The sequence below is a fragment of the Lepisosteus oculatus genome, chromosome 4, assembly GCF_040954835.1.
Source record: "Lepisosteus oculatus isolate fLepOcu1 chromosome 4, fLepOcu1.hap2, whole genome shotgun sequence".
Taxonomy (NCBI): Eukaryota; Metazoa; Chordata; class Actinopteri; order Semionotiformes; family Lepisosteidae; genus Lepisosteus; species Lepisosteus oculatus.
In genome coordinates, this window is record NC_090699.1 from 51,317,185 (window position 1) to 51,335,699 (window position 18,515).

The 18,515-nt window shown below is 36.1% G+C and overlaps 1 protein-coding gene across 5 annotated transcripts in view; it reads right to left on the bottom strand.

Annotated features, from left to right (window-relative positions):
- pdzrn3b (PDZ domain containing RING finger 3b) overlaps nucleotides 1-18,515 on the bottom strand; it is a 112,404-nt gene that overhangs the window by 9,009 nt on the left and 84,880 nt on the right. For 3 of the 5 annotated variants that reach the window (XM_069189361.1, XM_069189360.1, XM_015347292.2), the window contains one exon: nucleotides 41-294. In XM_069189361.1, the coding sequence (XP_069045462.1) occupies nucleotides 41-294 (254 nt within the window). Of the gene's footprint in view, nucleotides 1-40; nucleotides 295-14,580; nucleotides 14,887-18,515 lie in introns of those variants that run through there. The other 2 variants (XM_015347294.2, XM_015347293.2) reach the window with 2 other exon arrangements.

An 18,515-nucleotide genomic window follows, 5' to 3' on the forward strand; every position in this document is an offset into this window, starting at 1 on the left:
AAAAAGTGACCCATAAATATTAAGGGAAGGCTATGCTTACCCTTCTGGCAAAAGGTACTGCTCAAGAACACCAACAGGTGTGCTGGGAGGTGGCAGTTTTGCCAGGGCCATGATGTGCTCGAAGGTGATGTCCGTCTGTGTGCTCATGTCTGCGAGCTGGGACTCCTGGGTGGCATTCAAAACTTTTGTGCGTGGAGCTCTTCGAAGCACCTGCACCACGATGGGCTCCTTGGCCATTTTGAAAGCTTCCACTGCCTGTTCATGGGTGGCTTTGGACAGATCTTTTCCATTGACCTGGTAAAAAAAAATGTGCATGCACTAAATCAGTCATAAGCATGGTAATCTACATCTGCTCAGCACTGAAGGGTTACAAGGCAGAATGACATTTCTTTAACTTTAGATTGGACAAGGGACAGTAAAATATTCGTCCTGAACTTCAAACTTCAATTGGAGTAGAGCGAAGGGAAACAAAGCTAAAGGCTACATGCAATTTAGATCACTTCGCTGCTCAATAATAAGTTACACCATTGAATTCAAATGAAAATAGCCATTACCAGTGATTCTATTTGTGCCTGTTCTCCACATTTTACGATAGCTCAGCACACATTTATATGAAAACACTGACGCTACATAAATAAAGTTAATTCAGTGCTATGGCTGGCAGTGTCAAAGAGGCAGGGTTAATCTGAGAAAAAAAAACATCAATATTGGCTTTGTCTGCCCTTAAGCTGCTGAGTCTATGAGCAGGCTTTTCAGATTACCCAGTTTAGCACACACACGCGCCACAGATATATTAAAAATGGAAATTTTTACTAACTCAATAATTTACCCAGATTAGTGTTGACCTTCATTTTTCTGCGTATTATATGTGTGATTTGCAATTCTCAAAAGAGCTCCAATTAGCAGGACAGGAAAGAATTTACCACAGCAACTAATAATTAAAATCAACAGCATTAACTAGGAAGAACACAGACGGCAGCCTGCCAGCAGTTGAATTTTTAAGAACACAAATGCCTTTTTTGCCTTTGATAAACTAAAAGTACTTTGCGGATTATTTAATATTTTGTTATTGTACATTTGGTGGCAAGATGTTTATATTCACCATAGACCAAGGCTTTCCTTTAAGTATGTTTTTCAGGGGACCAGACATAGCAAGCAGTAATGAAAACATGAGGACTTCTGATGACTGCTTTTTGTATGGGGCTCTCTCCTAATTACATCAGGAGACATTAAGCCTCACTATAAACAAGGATATGAAGACAGAAGATATAGTTCAAAAGTGCACAGACACAGCTGCTCCAATCTTAAATAGGCTAAAAGATGCATACAGTATCTGCAATTTAGAACACCGTGCTGTCTGATAAGCTGTCTGAAGGACCTGAACTAGATCTTAAATGTGCCTTCAACAAGCCAACGCATTTTGGCTTTTTCTAAACAATGAAAGTCCTTTCAAAACGTCTACTAAAATGACTTTATATCGGTTTTGCCTGTATTTTCACATTATTAGAGCAGAGGATACTGATAATTACAACAACTACTGTTGTCTATTCTAGACTCTTTAAAGCAATTTCTTCTTGGATTACTGAAGCATATGTCTTGTGGAAACTTTGTTTCCCCTGGATGTTTCCCCAATGCTGAATGCTAGCAGAAGCAAATCATTTGCAACAGATACTACTAACAAAAACTGTCCCGAAGTGTGGCAAAGACCATGTTTAAAATTCAAAAAGTCAAAGGATAATGTATGATAACTTGCTAATACCCCTCCCTATTTCATAAGGTGAAAGTACTACTGAACCAAATGGGATATTAATTAGCATGAGCCTAGCTTTGATTAATCAAGGTCATTATACAAACTGAAATGAGGTGCCCTCATTTAATAAAAGTAATTTTCTCACTGTGAAAAAAAGTGACTTCCCTTTGGAAATTGACTGAATTCAATATTTTAACCTATGAAGATTAATTTGTGGAAAAGGGCTACAGTATGTTTCTATGAAGGAGCTAATTAAAGTCGGATTTGCCACTTGGCATATTTAAACTACTCCTTGGTGCTTTTACAACTCTTTAATGAAAGATGAAAGGACCGCCACAGTTCCAGTATACGCCAAAATAAGGTATCGATCCTAAATTGACTTATTTATATCACAATTTGCTTGTACTAGACCAGTAGTAAATTGCTTTTTTTAGTTTTAAATAAAGAAGGTACAATATTTTTTTGTCAATATTCAGGCTTAGTGCAGGCACTGTGAAGCATGAGTGGTGCATTCACAATGATTAAATAAATGCCAATATTAAAATAAGTATGTCCACAAATGTCAATAAACTCAAATGTTCTGTTGACATCGTTCCCTACAGCAATCATTTTCATTCCAAGTTATATATGAGGGTTTGCCTAGAGATAAGTATGAGATTAGTCTGTATAAGGAACACAGCAGCAGTGTCAATCATATTTCAGATTTATTCCCCACTCCACCTGAAGAGATGTCTACACAACCACGGCTCACACTCATTCATATTCATAGCTTACAGCGCATGTATATACTTTCAAAGTTTAATATAATAATTCAATGTCTTTTAAGGATAGACCAATATGTTTCATCCACTGTTGATATTAATATCTGCAGAAATCATGGTGTAAATGGAAAATGGAAATTTACTGTTAAACTTTGAAGAGGTTATGCAATTGCTAATAACTAAAAGGGATTAAAGCTAATCCATGCCTGAAGGATAATTGGATCATCTATAATGGCTCAACTTGTACTTTCTTAACATTGGAAATGGAAAGAAAAAGTGCTGGCTTAGAATGTAATTAGATATTACACACAATGTCAGGTACAAAACTAGTAGTTTGTTTAGTGCTAGTACCGTATATATACTGTACATGTACATAGACACAGAGATACAAATCTGTATAATAAAGATATCTTTAGAGAACATACAAAAGCACATACTTTTTCGCAAGCCATTAGTCTTACTCACATACAGTATATAATTATGCATGTGGATTATGGCCTTCAAACATAGACCAACAACAAAAAGTAATTGGGAACTTATCTTTGTTGTTGCACAAGCCAAGAACAGTTTATTTTTTTCTCTAAACTAAATGCACTGGCGATAAGTGAACAATGCAGCATACGATCATATAACAATACTAACAAAATGCTACTTATTCAAGGTAAAATATGCATCCATTCAACTCCAGCCTTTTCCTTGAAGCTCCGAGGAGCAGCAATGACACCACAGCTCAGCTGTGAAAGATGAATGCCGACTGTGGCAACTTCTTTTTTTCTGCTTGCTCTCCTGCTTTTACAGGCTCACACAGCAATCGTGACCCAGGATTCCCACTCCTTTTCAAAGGCTCCTACCCCAAACAAAGCACTGCCACTCCCAATGTGGTCAGCACATCTCACTTGACTGAGCACGCTGGAAACATTAAAAGCACATGGTGAAGGGGCAGACTGCTAACGTTCACAGACCTAACCTCTACCCCTCAGCACCTTTGTGCCGAACCGCTATGACAGTTTTCTTATAAATACGTTAGCTCAAGATCTGCAGGTGGTAGAGATAAAAAACAGGACTGTTACAAACTTGAACTGCAGTCTTTAGGAAATAATAAAAACCACTCCAGATAGGCTAAAGTACGGTGTCTATAATCATATTTATGTCGTAGAATTTAAATATTATATAGGTGAAAACATTTGCACAATCAGCCTAGAAAGTACAATATTAAGATAACCGGTATAGGGTATGTAAATGTATGCATTGTATATAACAAGTAAATCCTATTGCTGTTTTGATATTATCTACTGCAAATCAACTCAAATCCAGTGTGAGGATGAAGGAATAGAGCACATACAGTACATCTACACAATACGAGCCTGTGACAGTAGGATTTATTACACCTAATATAGTAATAACTTAGCAGTGTAAAGATACCACTAAATTACAGAAGAGTCATTTAATCTGAGGAGTAACACTTGAAGATGCGTGGCTTTAGAAAAAATTGCCATCAGACATTCACATTCAAATTCAAGCTGGTTGGATCAGATTTGTAACAGTTGTTACTTTTAGCATTCTCAATAAATTTCTTAATTTTACGGATTATTGTTTAAATTACAGCAGTTTAAACTGTTTTTGTGATTTGGAATTGTAAGAATAAACTTCACTTCTTGCAAGACAGTACTACAAAGTGTTTTTTGCTCTTTTCCTGACAGATCAGTGATAACAAGTGAATGAATAAGCACCCTGATTCTGTTAGCCTAGACCAGTAGTTCGGAAACCTTAACTGCAGCCCGCAGTTAAATAAAAATAAAAGTAAAAAATTGTTGAAGTAGTTCAGTTCTTTAAACTTAAGATACTTAAGATCATAAATATGGAATGAAAGAGAATTCTATATTTAACCTTGCAGTAAGATTAAGAATACATGAATAATTACACTTATTTTACATTTATCATAAAATGTATAGGTTTGATGATACAGTTGTAATTACATGCTTGTGCTTCATTTGTGTTTTAAGTGATTTACCTTCTGAAGAAATCTGGCATGTCTCATATCCCCAGAAAGGGCATCTTGCACACCCAGAGAAAGACCCACGGGTCTAGACTGATAAAGCCAATGACGTCATGTAACCCCTCAATACACAGGTGGGGGACGGGAAACATAAAAGCAAACATTGCTTTAATAAATGGCTGACATTTGGATTTCGTTAAATCCTGGTTGTGTACTCTTCTTCCTAAAAGAACAGTAATGAAGTCTGGCTATTGTTTGCCAAGGCAGGGTCTGAGATTTAAAACTTCAAGTCTTTTTTACTGGGTGAAGGGATGAGGGAATTCTCAGCACATATTCTTGTATACAAACCACATCGTAGAGTCCTCCTGTTAATTAAAGATATCAGCTTTATATGATCCTGGTGAAAAAAAAACTTTTTTTTCTCCAGCTATAATTCCTCCCCCCACCCCATTACGTCAAGAGAGAAAGACAGACTGTTATTCTCAGCTGGGGGTGATGTTGCATACTGTGTTCCTCACTTCAAATCTGTGCCCCAGTCAAGGTCACAACATCTGTGATATCTCCAAACAGCTCATTATGTTGTTTTAAGCAAAAGCATTGTCCTGGAGATAATTTAAATTACCAAGCAGTGCCACATTTACACCTTCTTGCTAACTCCAGGAATTTAAATCAGGCATAATTAAAATCTGAACACAGGTTGACAGGTGTTCACATTTTAGGTTTTCTTTCATTGTTGACCTAATGCCAGGGTGGCTAAGCTGTTATCTTTTGTTGTTACATCTTTGTTTTGCTTTGTACCAGCTGCTGTTGGTTTTGGAAACCAGGGAATGGATAAGAAATCAAATCAAGTATAAGGTCTAGAAATTATTATAGAATAAATCTGTTTAATCACAGTGGTTATTGTAGTATTGTGGTGGTAACAATTTAATGATGCTTAACTAATTGACTTTTTATGAAAAGGCATCTATTTTTTATCTAAGCTAGGGTAAGACGGTTTTCTGTTTTTAGATGAACTTTTTTTCCCTTGTTTCCTCACCTTGCAAATGCATTTTTAGAATTTCTGTCACTTCAACAGACTGCACTCATCTGATACTGGCCAATAAACACAGCTCTCCATTTCAGTCTCATTTAGAGTGACAAAAGATCATGAATAGTAAAATGGTAAACGGGAATAGAATTGATCAGTGCAGATCTGATAAAAGAATGACTGAAGAAGTCTTTCATTTCTGGAAACCCATGAAAAATCCTTGGGAAATACAGTCTACAAATGTGCATTCCAACAGGCCACAAGTGTCGCAAGCTCTTTATAAGACACTCTTCATGGTTCGATACACTTCTTAAGCAAATTCTATGAAGTATGCATTTAAAGACAAAAAAAAGCTTCACAACTTTAAAGATTTCATACAAGATGTAGAGGCTTTAAGGCTTATTCCAGTACTTTATTGGTGGAGTGTCGGAAAGAAGGTTCAAAATGTAGGTTAATTCTGGTTGCAACAGCTGCTAATCCGCCTTTTATTTTACTTTTAACAGTCTTAAAAGAAGCGATACAATCTCTGTGAGCCTGGTAATGGACTTTCTTCATGCATGTGTGCCATTCTTTTTAGTGATTCAGGGAAACAGTTACTCAGAAGAAATTTCTCCAGCTTATTTAAAACACAGAAGCCTTTATTTACTGTAGTATGCTGTTTTACTGAAGAACAAAGAATAAACTGGCTACATGAAAGCAGTTAATTAGCATGTATATATAAAAAGGCAGCATTATTTATTCCCTCTCAATCTTATTTAGGCGTAGGACACTTTCGTTATCTTTCTTTGGTTTCATTTTTGTTCATTGTGATGACTGACTATTCCCTTAGGTGTTCATTAAAGAAATTGTGTTTTTATACTGACTGAAATCTGAACAATATTTAGTGACAACAAGAAAAGCCCCTTTTATTTCTACCTGCCAAAACACAGATTCTTGTGTATCACTGTTGTCACAGATAATACACATAAAGGAGTGGGTGATATTTTATAATCAGAAATGAATAAACCAGAAATCTAGGAAGCAAATTACATTCTATTCAGTTTAAATAAATAAAATGCTTCTTCTTAACAACAACAATAATAATATAGTTTTAGGCTATATAAGATCTTAGATTACAAACTACACCTTTTTGAAAAAAGCAGGCTTGCTGTTTCACATTAGTTACAGAAAGGCTAAACACAATTACGTAGCAGGTCTCTGAATCCACTATTTGATTTCTGGTGTACGTCTTCAAACCTACTAGAGTCAGCCTGATGAGGCTAAAATCATAGGGAACAGCTTGAGAATAATGTGCTGTCATCTCTCATTAGCAATGTTATCATAGTCACCACTATGAATATCACATGAACTAGACAGAGAGGAGACCCATTTTTCTAAGGGTACAACACAGCACTTGACAGAAATTCCATATTTTATTTAATCCAAAATTTGTCAACCTGCCCCCACTGACTTGCACAATGATGATTTAAGGACTGAATCAAAGTAAGAGGCGCATCTTCCGGGCAGCAGCTGTGCTGTGCTTTCTTGGAGTCTAGCTCAGTCCAAGCATAGTACGCCTTGCTGTTCTGCTGTTGGGCAAACGCTAAGAGAGCTACTCAATTAAATTTATTATTCCAGTTCAGAAATGACACTGAGAAACGAACACATTACTCACACAAAGCATATGGATATTGCAATTAAGCCCTCTCTGCCTCAGTGCAGAAAAAAGAAGACATGTGATTTGGAGTCACAGGTCATGTCCAGATGTCAGTTTAAATACACATTTGCAACTGTATTAACTCTTAATAACACTGCCTCCGAAACTGTTAAGGGCTCCTTGTGACTGGCAGCTGGGTGAGTACACTGTCTAGAAATGGGTAATGAGAAATAATGAGTCTCTATCATACAAATTAAAAAGGCCTGCTACTTATTCATTTTAATAAGTTCTTAAAACCCGGCATCTTGATGTTTTATTCATGATGATGTTGCTGCACAAAAAAGGCCTGTTTCTCAGTCAGAATATTTGTGTACACATAGAATAATTCCTTGTAAAGTGTGCTGTGTCATGTTATGAAGCTTTTTTTCTTTTTGCCCACAATGGCTTGTGTCACAAGTAATAATTTATTTCTATTTTTTTAATTAACCATAAAATCAATTACAACAGGTTTGTGTCAATTATAGTTTTCTCAAATTGCTAATGTCTTGTTCTGGTCTGAAGAAATTATGTTAACTTTCATGACCCAAATACAAATGGCATTTATACATTAATATTTAATGTTATTAAGCAGACTCAGTACAAAGGAAAGCATAAGATGTATAACAGAAATGAATGCTTTATGATACTAGACTTTTAGTATTATAAGTATATGAAATCTAAAATCACAGACTCTTTCACCTAACATGCAGTGTTAATGCTTCTTTCACTATGCTACAATTTGTATTTAAAGTAAAAGTCCAGAAGAACATAGTTTTGTGTTGAATGCTTTCATGCACTTAAAAAAACGTCATTTCCTGAGAAAGAAATGATACTTAATGATAAAGTGTTTGAAATTGGTGATGGATATTAAGTTAAAAAATTACAAAACTAGAGGGATGTCCTTTTCAGGTAAATTACAACAAAAAGAGATTAGGAAAACAAAACCACCTGTGGATCTTTGTCTCTTTCAAACTTTATCCATTCTGAATACAGGCCTATTTGACTGCTCATGACTGTTCTGAAAAAGGACCACGAAGCTTGAGTGATAGACCAGGCTAAGCAACAAATGCACTTCTTCTTGATACTGTTTCTAAAGCACACACCTGTTCAAACTGACCATACCTACTGTACACATAGCTCTCTGTAATCACCTTCAGTGTATTGAGAACATCGTTGTCTCCAAAGCTCCCTTGCACAACACATCCAGTGAAAGGGGTGGCAGAGATCTTTACTCCTGCCTACAACCTTATCAGAAAACACTGTGATTGCATTTTCCACAGCTACAAAACACATATTGCACAAAAACATATTCAACTTGGTTGTCTTTTCATTTCTCTGTATTAGCCCTGTTGTTATTCACCATTGATTGATATTGAGATTCACTTATAGTAATTCACTGAACTGGCTGTAAAGAAAATATCATCACAAAATACAGCAGAATGCTCATAAAATTAGATAGGGGGGAAAATGGTATTGTTAACATAAGAGTTCAACAGAATAGCAGACCATGTGGGGTGAGAGTATTCCAATAAAATGCTGACAAACTGAAAGAGGAAAAGATGACATCATATATCATATCTGGGGCACTCAGAATACCAATGACTAGTTTGTGCTTTCACTTAAATTCAAGCAACTCTCTTGCAATATTAAAGAAAAACACAACCGACACCCAGTCTTTAAGCTTTTGCGCACCCTCACTGCCTCCAAGTTGGAGCCTGTGTCTCTTCTGCCTCACTCGTATGTGACAGTATTGCGGTGAGTAGCAGTCTCCAAAGCCTGGTCCCCTGTGGTTCTCCGCCACCTGCTTCACAATATTAAACAGATGTGGAAATGTACCATCATAAACCTGCCTGTTATTAAATTAACTACATTGTATTATTTAGGCCTCACAAGCAAATTTCTTTCCTTTTTTTTTTTTCACCCTGCAACTGTCAAGCCTCATTAGGTGCACTGCAGAAGAAAGCAAAAAAGTCTAATTTGAGAAAATGTTTTTTCTTACAAATAAAGAGTAAGACACAACACAATAGATTCTTAGCATGAATGCTTTATCTCAGAATACTGTACTTATTTAATGACAATTACCTTATTCCCATCTGCTGAGATTTGACCCTTCAGAAGTCTCCTGGAGGGATTCCTGCACTTTAAATTTCTTTCCCTATTTTTTAGTAAACATTTTAACACTTTTATTTTTCAGAACTATCCTGTGAAATATAACCTTCTGTACAGAAAACGAATACAATGAAGTTAAAAATGTTAGTTATTAAATGTAACCAAAGCTTGATTCTGTTTAGCTGTTTCTCAGAAAATTTAATAGGTGATCATTTCTAAATATTTCTTTTGTGCTGCTCTTTTGTGAGGGTTTCAGGAGCCAGATACAGTGGACTTACAGAACTGCGGCTTTTTGAAGCAGCCCAATCAATTCTGTCACCGTCCATAATAAACAAAAGTGGAAAAATGATGCAAAGTATGTATAATGGCTATTTTTCTTGTGGTTATTATTATTTTTTCTTATTGAAAAACACACTAAAAGCACACATACCAAACTCTTCCCCGAGGTTGATATACTGAATGTGCTCATTAAAACCAATACAAAAATGCAATGAGCAGAGAAAAAGAAAAATGGGCAAATAAAATTCACAGAGAAGAAATCTCTGTATACACAAGCAGAAGTAATACATTATTCAAAGCTAAGTCAGGGGGAAAATTTCAATTGCCAGTTTCTGGTAAAGTTCTAATTAAGGAAGGGACTTCTGAGCCACAGACAGGCGCCACAGTCATTAAAGGGCAGTTTTCTGAAGATTATGGGTCTATAGACTGTCAAACAGAGTTTTCACTGCACTAGCTCTGATTCACTGACTGTGGAACTACTGGAACAAGTATTATGGTGTAGCACATACTTTCTGACTTTGATATAAGCGTGTTGAGTTCACTACAGTAACCAAGGTCAAGTTAATACTGAATCACTTGAGCAGGCTGGTTATTGCCATTTGGATGTTTTAATCATCTCTCAGCTGCACAAAAAAACAAAACAAAATAACATTTTACAAGATTCTTATATACAGTAAATCTGGATAGGACATGCAATCAAAAGCAGTAAAAGTGCACTGGGAGTAGGTTTTGCTCATTGCTTAAACAGAAAAATAACTAAGATTAGACATCAAAATCTAAAAAACAGAGACACCACAGTAATTTGAAGTGCTAGGCAGATAGACACAATGGGAGCGGGGACTAGATAATCAAAATCCATGCTTATGTACGTTATGCATACCATAAATAGGCGTATAATAATGTAAGAATATTGCAGATTTAACAGACTGGTCATCAGGAAAGAAGACAAAACCCCTTGAACTTTGAAAATGCAGAGCTTCTACATTCCACATTTTATTTAGTACACACAATCTCTTTCTAAAAACACTAGCAAGTATTGGCTGAATAACTGGACAGTGTGTGAGGAAGTAGGGCATTAGAAATCTTTTCTGTTACAAACAAGTTTGCTTTAGCATCAATGCTAGGTTGTAAAAGATGTATTATGACGATAACAGTACAGCAGTTACTACAATGCAATCAATAAATCCACCAGGAGAATTCAGGTTATAAATGAAGTACTGTATTACTTGAGGAGCAGACACTGTTTTACAGGGGAAAAGCATTCAGTTGAAATTGTAAAAGAATGATCTGCAGCTACGATGAAAGTGCTGAAATAACTATGATTGTTTTATGTATGATTAAAAGTGCAATAAGGTATGTGTGCAACAAGAGAGGATTCCATTGTTCTGCATCATTAAACTCACAGAGCTCTGAAAGGAAATTGTAGGCAGCATGCCAAAGCCCTTAATGAAGAGGATCTCTTTGAATTATCTGTGGGTGAGGCAGGAATAAAGCCTGAGTCCTAGTATATTTGATCCTTTTTGTGCTGCCTGTTACGAGGGGTTTAAGAAGCCAGACATACTGGACCTACAGAACTGCAGCTTATTGAAGCATTAATTTCCCAGCCAAATCAAAGCTTCTACCTTCCACAACAGAAAAAAACTCAAACACACACACAGCTGCCAAAAACTCCAATGGCATGCTACTCCTACTGTATAAAAGAATTTAAAAGATGTGCACAATGATGGTTTTCACACCACAAATGTGTATTTGATTATTTCACAGTTCATTAGACCAGCTGTTCAGCACAACAGTACCCAGCTCAATGGGAATTTTCTTAATTGGAAATGCCAAGACCTTGCTATTCACCAACAGGAGATTTTCAGGCTAAAGTGATAATGTCAAAATATGACTTTACAGTCTGTTTCTTGATCCAAATAAAAAGGATAACACATTTGGTTCAATGTGTTATCCTTTTTATTTGGACCAAACATTCAAAAACATGTTTTTAAAAATCTATCAATGTCATAATTCTTTGCATCAACTCAGTAGTAGTGAGTTTTGCTTTCTTGTTCATATCTAGACACTACTGTTTAAAATACTTGCATTTGTAATTTTATTACCGAACAGTTTTTCTGAAACTCATAGCATCACATAATACACATACCGTACTGTACGCAATACAATACAGGTATGACAACATGTGTAAAATGAAAACAGATAAAAAAGAACAGCAATACGTCAACTTAGCACTCAGGCAACCCATGAGTAAAGCTTAAAATTATTCATTAAAAGCTCTTTAAAAAAAATTGAAAGATGTTGGCAATAGCAGAGTTTCCAATGGATTTGGGCAATGAGTTTCACAGATGTTTTTACTCTACAACCCACTGTGTGAAGCCTTGTCTTCAGCAGAGTAAGAAGGCCTGAATCAGCAGATTTGAGTTGGACTATATTCATGCAATAAGTCCTTAACATAGCCTGGAGCTAGACCATTAAGTGCCTTATAAGTGAGATCAAGAGATCCTCTAGTCTCTAGGTAGAGAACAATTTTGTGAGCAATAGTACACCTTTGTCCCTTATACTGTCACTGAGTGCCAGAATTTTTTTATTTATTTAACTGGGCGACAATTAATTTGAATGAGAGAAAATTATCGCTCTCTTTGTTACGATTCACCTACAGGTTTTCTGGCTGGTTTTGACCTGGCTGAATTTTCTTGGAAGGTATAAGGAAATTACAAATCAATGTTACATAGACACCTCACACAATATGGCAAGAAATATTGAAAAAGAAGGCAGATATTACAATGACGCACATTTACCTTCTAAATTAAATTCTTAAATAAAATATTTTGCATAAACGATACACACCATTTACAGCTATGGTTATTTTGGAGAAAGATAAAAGAGATCTTTAAGATTTCTTACAACAAAAGTGTAAAAAAAGAGTGTAGCTTTCAATTCTTGTGTGCAATATCCCTTTGCTTTCTCCCACTCACAAATCAGGTGATTCTCCCCATAGAAGCAAATGGATATCTACAATAAGAGAACCAGCATGGTACTATGGACTGAGAGCTTGCCAATCAGTGTAATAGACAGACAGCACAACAGGTTCTGCAGTAGTTGAGTGTAAGCAGACACAAAAGGTTCCTTACAAAAGAAGATGAAAATGGAATAAAACTGTAAGCCCCTTTGATGCCTTCTAAGCTTGTATTATCTGTTGAATTTACCCTACCTATAACTCATTTACCTTTGCAAAACAAAGGCTGTACAGAAACAGAGAAAACCTTAAGTAATTTCAAGAGAGCCCAGATGATCAAAGCACAGAGATTTGCAGACAAAACACTGATATCCTCTGGTCTCTTGGTAATGTGGGAGAACCAATTTAAAAAAAAAAGAGTAAAATTTACAAAACAGTGCTCATGACATTGACTAAATGTAAACCGGAATAAACCACCCCACGCGGTAATGGAAATAGAAATTCAGAACTGCATTTAAACAAAACATTTTCTTTAACAGCAGAGGAAACTGTTGTGCTAATACTGTACATTTCCTTTCAGTAAAAAAAATCTATTCACTGGCCTCTGACAGATTTATAAAGAACATCAGAATAAATTATTTTATCCATGGAATTATTTATGAACTAAACATGAATCTTTGTGTATGTAATACTATTCAGAATAAAACACTTTTCTTTAGTATCTGTCATTATTTGTAAACAACAGTCTATTTCACTAATGGTTTTGAGTTAAAGCTCCCCCTACCGCTCTAACACATAGACACAGAAATATGATAGTACAGCTTCCAACACTAGCCTTTAGTGTAAAAACGGTGAGAAATATTAACAAGGAATTGAACAAACCCTGTTTATAACTTATCCAATATTTAATCTAATATCTAATATTTAAACAAAAACAACAAAAGCAAGTAAAAGATGGTTTGTTACACATCTGATTGGCTAAGCTAATGAAACACCCTTTACCCACTTAAAAGATAATTGCGAGTAAGTTCAGTATAGGTTGAACAACTGGAAAAAGGACACTTTGTGAGGAATCTAAAGTTCACGCCAACATTTCAGTATACCAAATGTGATTTTTAACATTTAAAGTCATTAAGCATTGAAATTTAAAATATCATACTTTTTTTAGAAAACAAAAATGGTTTAAGATAACAAGATGTTCTTTTGAACTCAAATTCAACATGGTGTCACAGTTTTAAATGCAGCAACAAAAAAAGACTTGAGCAGGTTGCTTATGATACTGTGCCTTTTTGGAAAATCAAATTAGGTTCTTGACCAAATAAGGTTTTCCAGATCGCCCCTCTTTTGTCAATTATGCAGGTTTAATCCAATTATAAAAAGTGTGTGAATAAAATCCATTAGCGAGTGTCTTGTTAGGCATGTGAACAGAGAGAGTGAGCTGACTTTTCCATGTCATAAACCCGTTGCTCTTAAAAGAAAATACAAATTTGCTCCATCAGCCATCAGAAGTTAAACATAAACTTTGCTAAAATGTCAGAGAGGGGTTAGAGACACAGAACCCAACATCAGCACTGCGTTCTATAGAATGAAGTAGCACAAAACTGTCTGAGAACACAGACAAAAACGTAAAAAGTATCAATCATTATTCCTGTCCTTTCTACTTGCTCCTTAAGTGCATGACCACACTGTGACCCTTATGCAAGACCTCTTTGGTGGAAAGTGTTAAGCAATTAATTTGCAGTTTAAAACTAAATTATTCAAGTTAACCACATGCGTTACAAGTTCAAAACGTGCACAATTAAGAAAAGCATAAACAGATTAAAATTCCCTAGTCATTACACTGTCAAACAACACGTGGGTTTCAAAACACATCAATGACTGACAGTTTCACTTGTGAAAAGGAAAGTATTACCAGTCTTCTTAAAATCTTAACACAGGAAATTGATGATGCACATCTAGTGTAGGTATCACTAGTAGCACTAGTATTACCATTATTAGCACTAGTAGTATCAGCAGAGCTTGCTTACATTAAGGAGCCAGTTACTCCAAGTTACCTGACAAACTTCATACAGCAGTTTGTATTGCTCCTCTTGCTTCTGAAGAGTACACAGACTGCATCCCATGATGAAGGTTATTTCAACATAAATTCTTCTAATCCAGCAAGACGGACAGGGAAGGAAAATAAACTGTTACTTGCTGAGCAGCTCCTTCATGTGCTCTAGGTAAATGAGTTTCACTGCAGATGATCTACACTGGAGCTGCCTGTCTTAGCAGGGTTGTGACTCCAGTGCTTACACTGTCTCTGGCTCTCATTCACTCAGTGAGCACTGCACTCCTGCTGCTGCCTCACACAAGCTGCTGAAGCGTGCGCCACGGCACAGCCTATATACGCCTGCTCATGCATATTAATCAGCTCTCATTGACTATTCATGACATGCACTGTTACAGGGGGCCATAATTGCCGAGTACGACAGATGAAGTTTCATTAATTAACAATCATTACGTCTATTGTGCCGAAACAAAATGACAGGCACTGCAGCATTTTGTAGCTGTTATAAACAAACATGACTTTCACGCGAGAGGTCAGCCAGGGAGAATTTTTACTTCTGCATCTTTGTCTGCGACAGGCTCTGAAATTCTAGATCCGGTTTCATACCCAAATGCACTAAAATGCGTACATTTTTCAAGTTGTTGACTGTCATGATTATTTAGTACGCTTGCAAAAATGTAAAACCAATGTATAGCAGAGCAAATGAACACTCTAAGGCAGGTCCATATTGTAAAATAAACCTGGCTATAATGCTAATTCCTCTTCTATTAATGCATGCAGTTGTTTACAAAAATGTGTATTCCAAGTGTGTCATATAAATGTACATCAACAATGTGTATATCTCTCATTCTATTTTATGATATTAACACCTTAGGAGAGTTCCAAACACTAGAAAACATATGTTCAAATACTGGGCACACTGTGTAATTTAACTTCAAAAAGAGTATTTAAGAAGAGTCCCATTTATTATTTTACAGTAATTCTGAGCAGGGGAGGAATGTGCAGGATGATTTTGGTGTATCTGATGTGTTTATAATAGGAAATTGTTGCACAGTACAACCAGGTTCAAACCCGCTTTCACCTAACAAATTACATTCTGATGAAACTTAAGTCGGGTTCAAGCAGTTATAAGATTCACTTTTGAAACGTGAATGCTGTACAATGGCTAAGGTATTCAAAATTGATATGGGATCTGTTTTTGCCCCTTTCAATTGCTATTATCATATTCCATTTTGATCTACTCTGGTTTTAAACTGCTGAACAGTATGTTTCTGAGGATATGATAGTTATCTCATTCATTGTACTTGAGTAGGCTGTGGTTGCATTTTCCAGTGTGCAAAGGATTCTGTGGAAATGTGAGATCATTTTCTTAATTAGTACATTATCAAGGGGCCTCAATACTCAGATTTCTCTGTTTTAATTTGTCTTGATAGGTCTGAGCCAAAGTTGAGCAAAAAATAAAAGTAACACTAATCTCTTTACAACACTGAATACAGTAATACAAGTACAGTAAAAAAGTAGAATACAGTGTTTTTTGGCACAACAAGCATTTCATTATATTTGCTAAGCAATCTTCACATAGGTCAGAAAATGCCCTTTCTAACACCATAGCTGACAAAGCGATGCCATCTCATCCAGCAGACCTGGCGTCAGCCCTGTCGAGGAGACTTGGTGCCAATCAGTCAACCAACACAAATGCCAATTAACAAACATAACTAGTGCTGAATGCAATTTGAATACAGTTCCAGCCATGCTTATTGCCTTAGGACGGCACCATCCCAGGAACACTGCAGCCCTGTCTAAGAATGCAAAATGATGAACTCATGCAATTACTGACTTGCATTCTATAGCTGATGTCACTTGACATTTCAGTTACGGTCTCAGTCAACACAGATGGAAGGTGGGAAAGTGGACTTTCTGCAAATTTGCAGAAACTTGCTTTCTATGAAGCGCCAAATAACAGCCAGAATAAGTTAGTGTATTTTAATTTGCCATGGACGTGGATCATGATATTTTCAGTGAAACAAAGGGAAGCGGAGCAATTTGCTGATTAAATCCGTAATGAGAGGGAGATTAAAGTCAGCCTGAATTTATGTTCAGTTTGCATCAAAGAATTGCACAAAAGAATATCAAATTAAAACAAAAGAAAACACATGAACTCATAAATAAATCGAAATATCATTGACATTAACAATTTGCTGCATCAAGATACTTATTTTCCCAAGACTATTGTTTTTTGTCTTCCAAGGTACAAAAAACATCTTGTAAATAGTAGAAGCACCACAGAAGTCAACATTTCACATGAAATAGCCATTATTCACTCAGTTTGTGTTCACAGAACCTCTCTTCGTATCAGCTCATCACTCTGTGATGGGATAGGGTCTCTGCATCACGTAAGATTCATGTCATGAAACAAACAGCACTTACCAACGTGGAGGGAATGAAGTCCCAGTACCTGCTGAAGACTATTTGGATATTGTGATAAACAGAGTACTACTTTTAAGTGGAAGAGAACCTCGTGAATAAGAGTGTCTCACTCTTTCAGAGTGCCTCACAAATAATACTGTGAGACCATCCAAGAAAAAAAGCTTCTTGGATGCCGCAGCTGTAGGTGATTTTGGTGAATCAATCTGTGGCTCTTTTCCCTCTGGACAAGAATGTCCAATTGTTCAAGTAAACATGGTGACAGGAAAACACTGTGCAAAGGGTGTCCTTTGGTTTTTAAACTGGGTCCTGACTACTTGATCACTGAACATATTATGTCTTTGTAAGAGTTCGCTCTGGTGTTCTACCTAAAATCCACTTGTACAATCTGGCTTTCCTAAAGGTTCCCCTTAATTCAATTTCTTGTTTCTCTACATAAAGTGCTGTACAGTATGACTAGGCTGTTGGTGCATCAAGACTGGTATATGAACTGGATCCCCCCTTTATGAAAAGCGCTCTGTGGTTCTTTGAGATAAAAAGTACTGCCGAACCTGTACAAAACCACAACCACAGTTTTCCTAGGCCCTGGTCTCAACAGGTTAATATATACAGTATTACTGTATTATAAACTATAACAGGATAGCTGTACAGGTATGCCCTACAGAATAATTTTTATCTGTCTTCCACCAAGAAACATAATACTGAAAAAAACACTTTCCTTCAAAATTAGGTTTTTATACTGTATTAATTTTCTCTAGTACAGTTCCATACTTACACTGTAAGGCATAGTCACATTCTTCCAGGATTCCATCTAGGTTTTTAAACACAGGATCCTACGATCAGAAGAGTGTGGAAGCAATCTGTTTTTTATTTCCTTTTAATGATAACCAGAAATCTAAAAAACAATATTATTAATTGCTTTTTGCTTACAGATTTATGACAGATTAAGTAATTATAGATTTTTTTCTTTAATATGGAAAGATATGTTGTTATGGAAGCTAAAACAGTGTATTGAATTTTCATGCCTTGTTCTGTACCTACTGTTACCAACATTTTAATTTCACACCCTGGCTTTCTATATATGATGATCGTAAAGCTGCTCCAAATACATAGACAGTACAATAAATATTACAGGATTAAAAAACGTAATGAGAATGGTAAAGTAGCCAGAGGCACCCTTTAAGCATGAGTTATACAATGTAATGTTTGCTATTATTCCTTGTTTTGCTCTTCCTTTGTCACAAGGCCAATTCTTGTTCACCTAAACATTTACCCTTCTGGGTGTAATCACGTACACAGCTCTATCAAACACAACCCAACTAGTACATAACCTTGTAACTATAGCCTAGGGTCAAACTGTGTCAAAGAGTTATAGAAAGGATGCTGTGTGGCTGCAAGTTGATATCAGTAATGTATTTCAGGAGAGACAAAGCATCAAAATTATCTCCACTACCTCTTACTGGACAATCTCCTATATAAAAAGAAAAG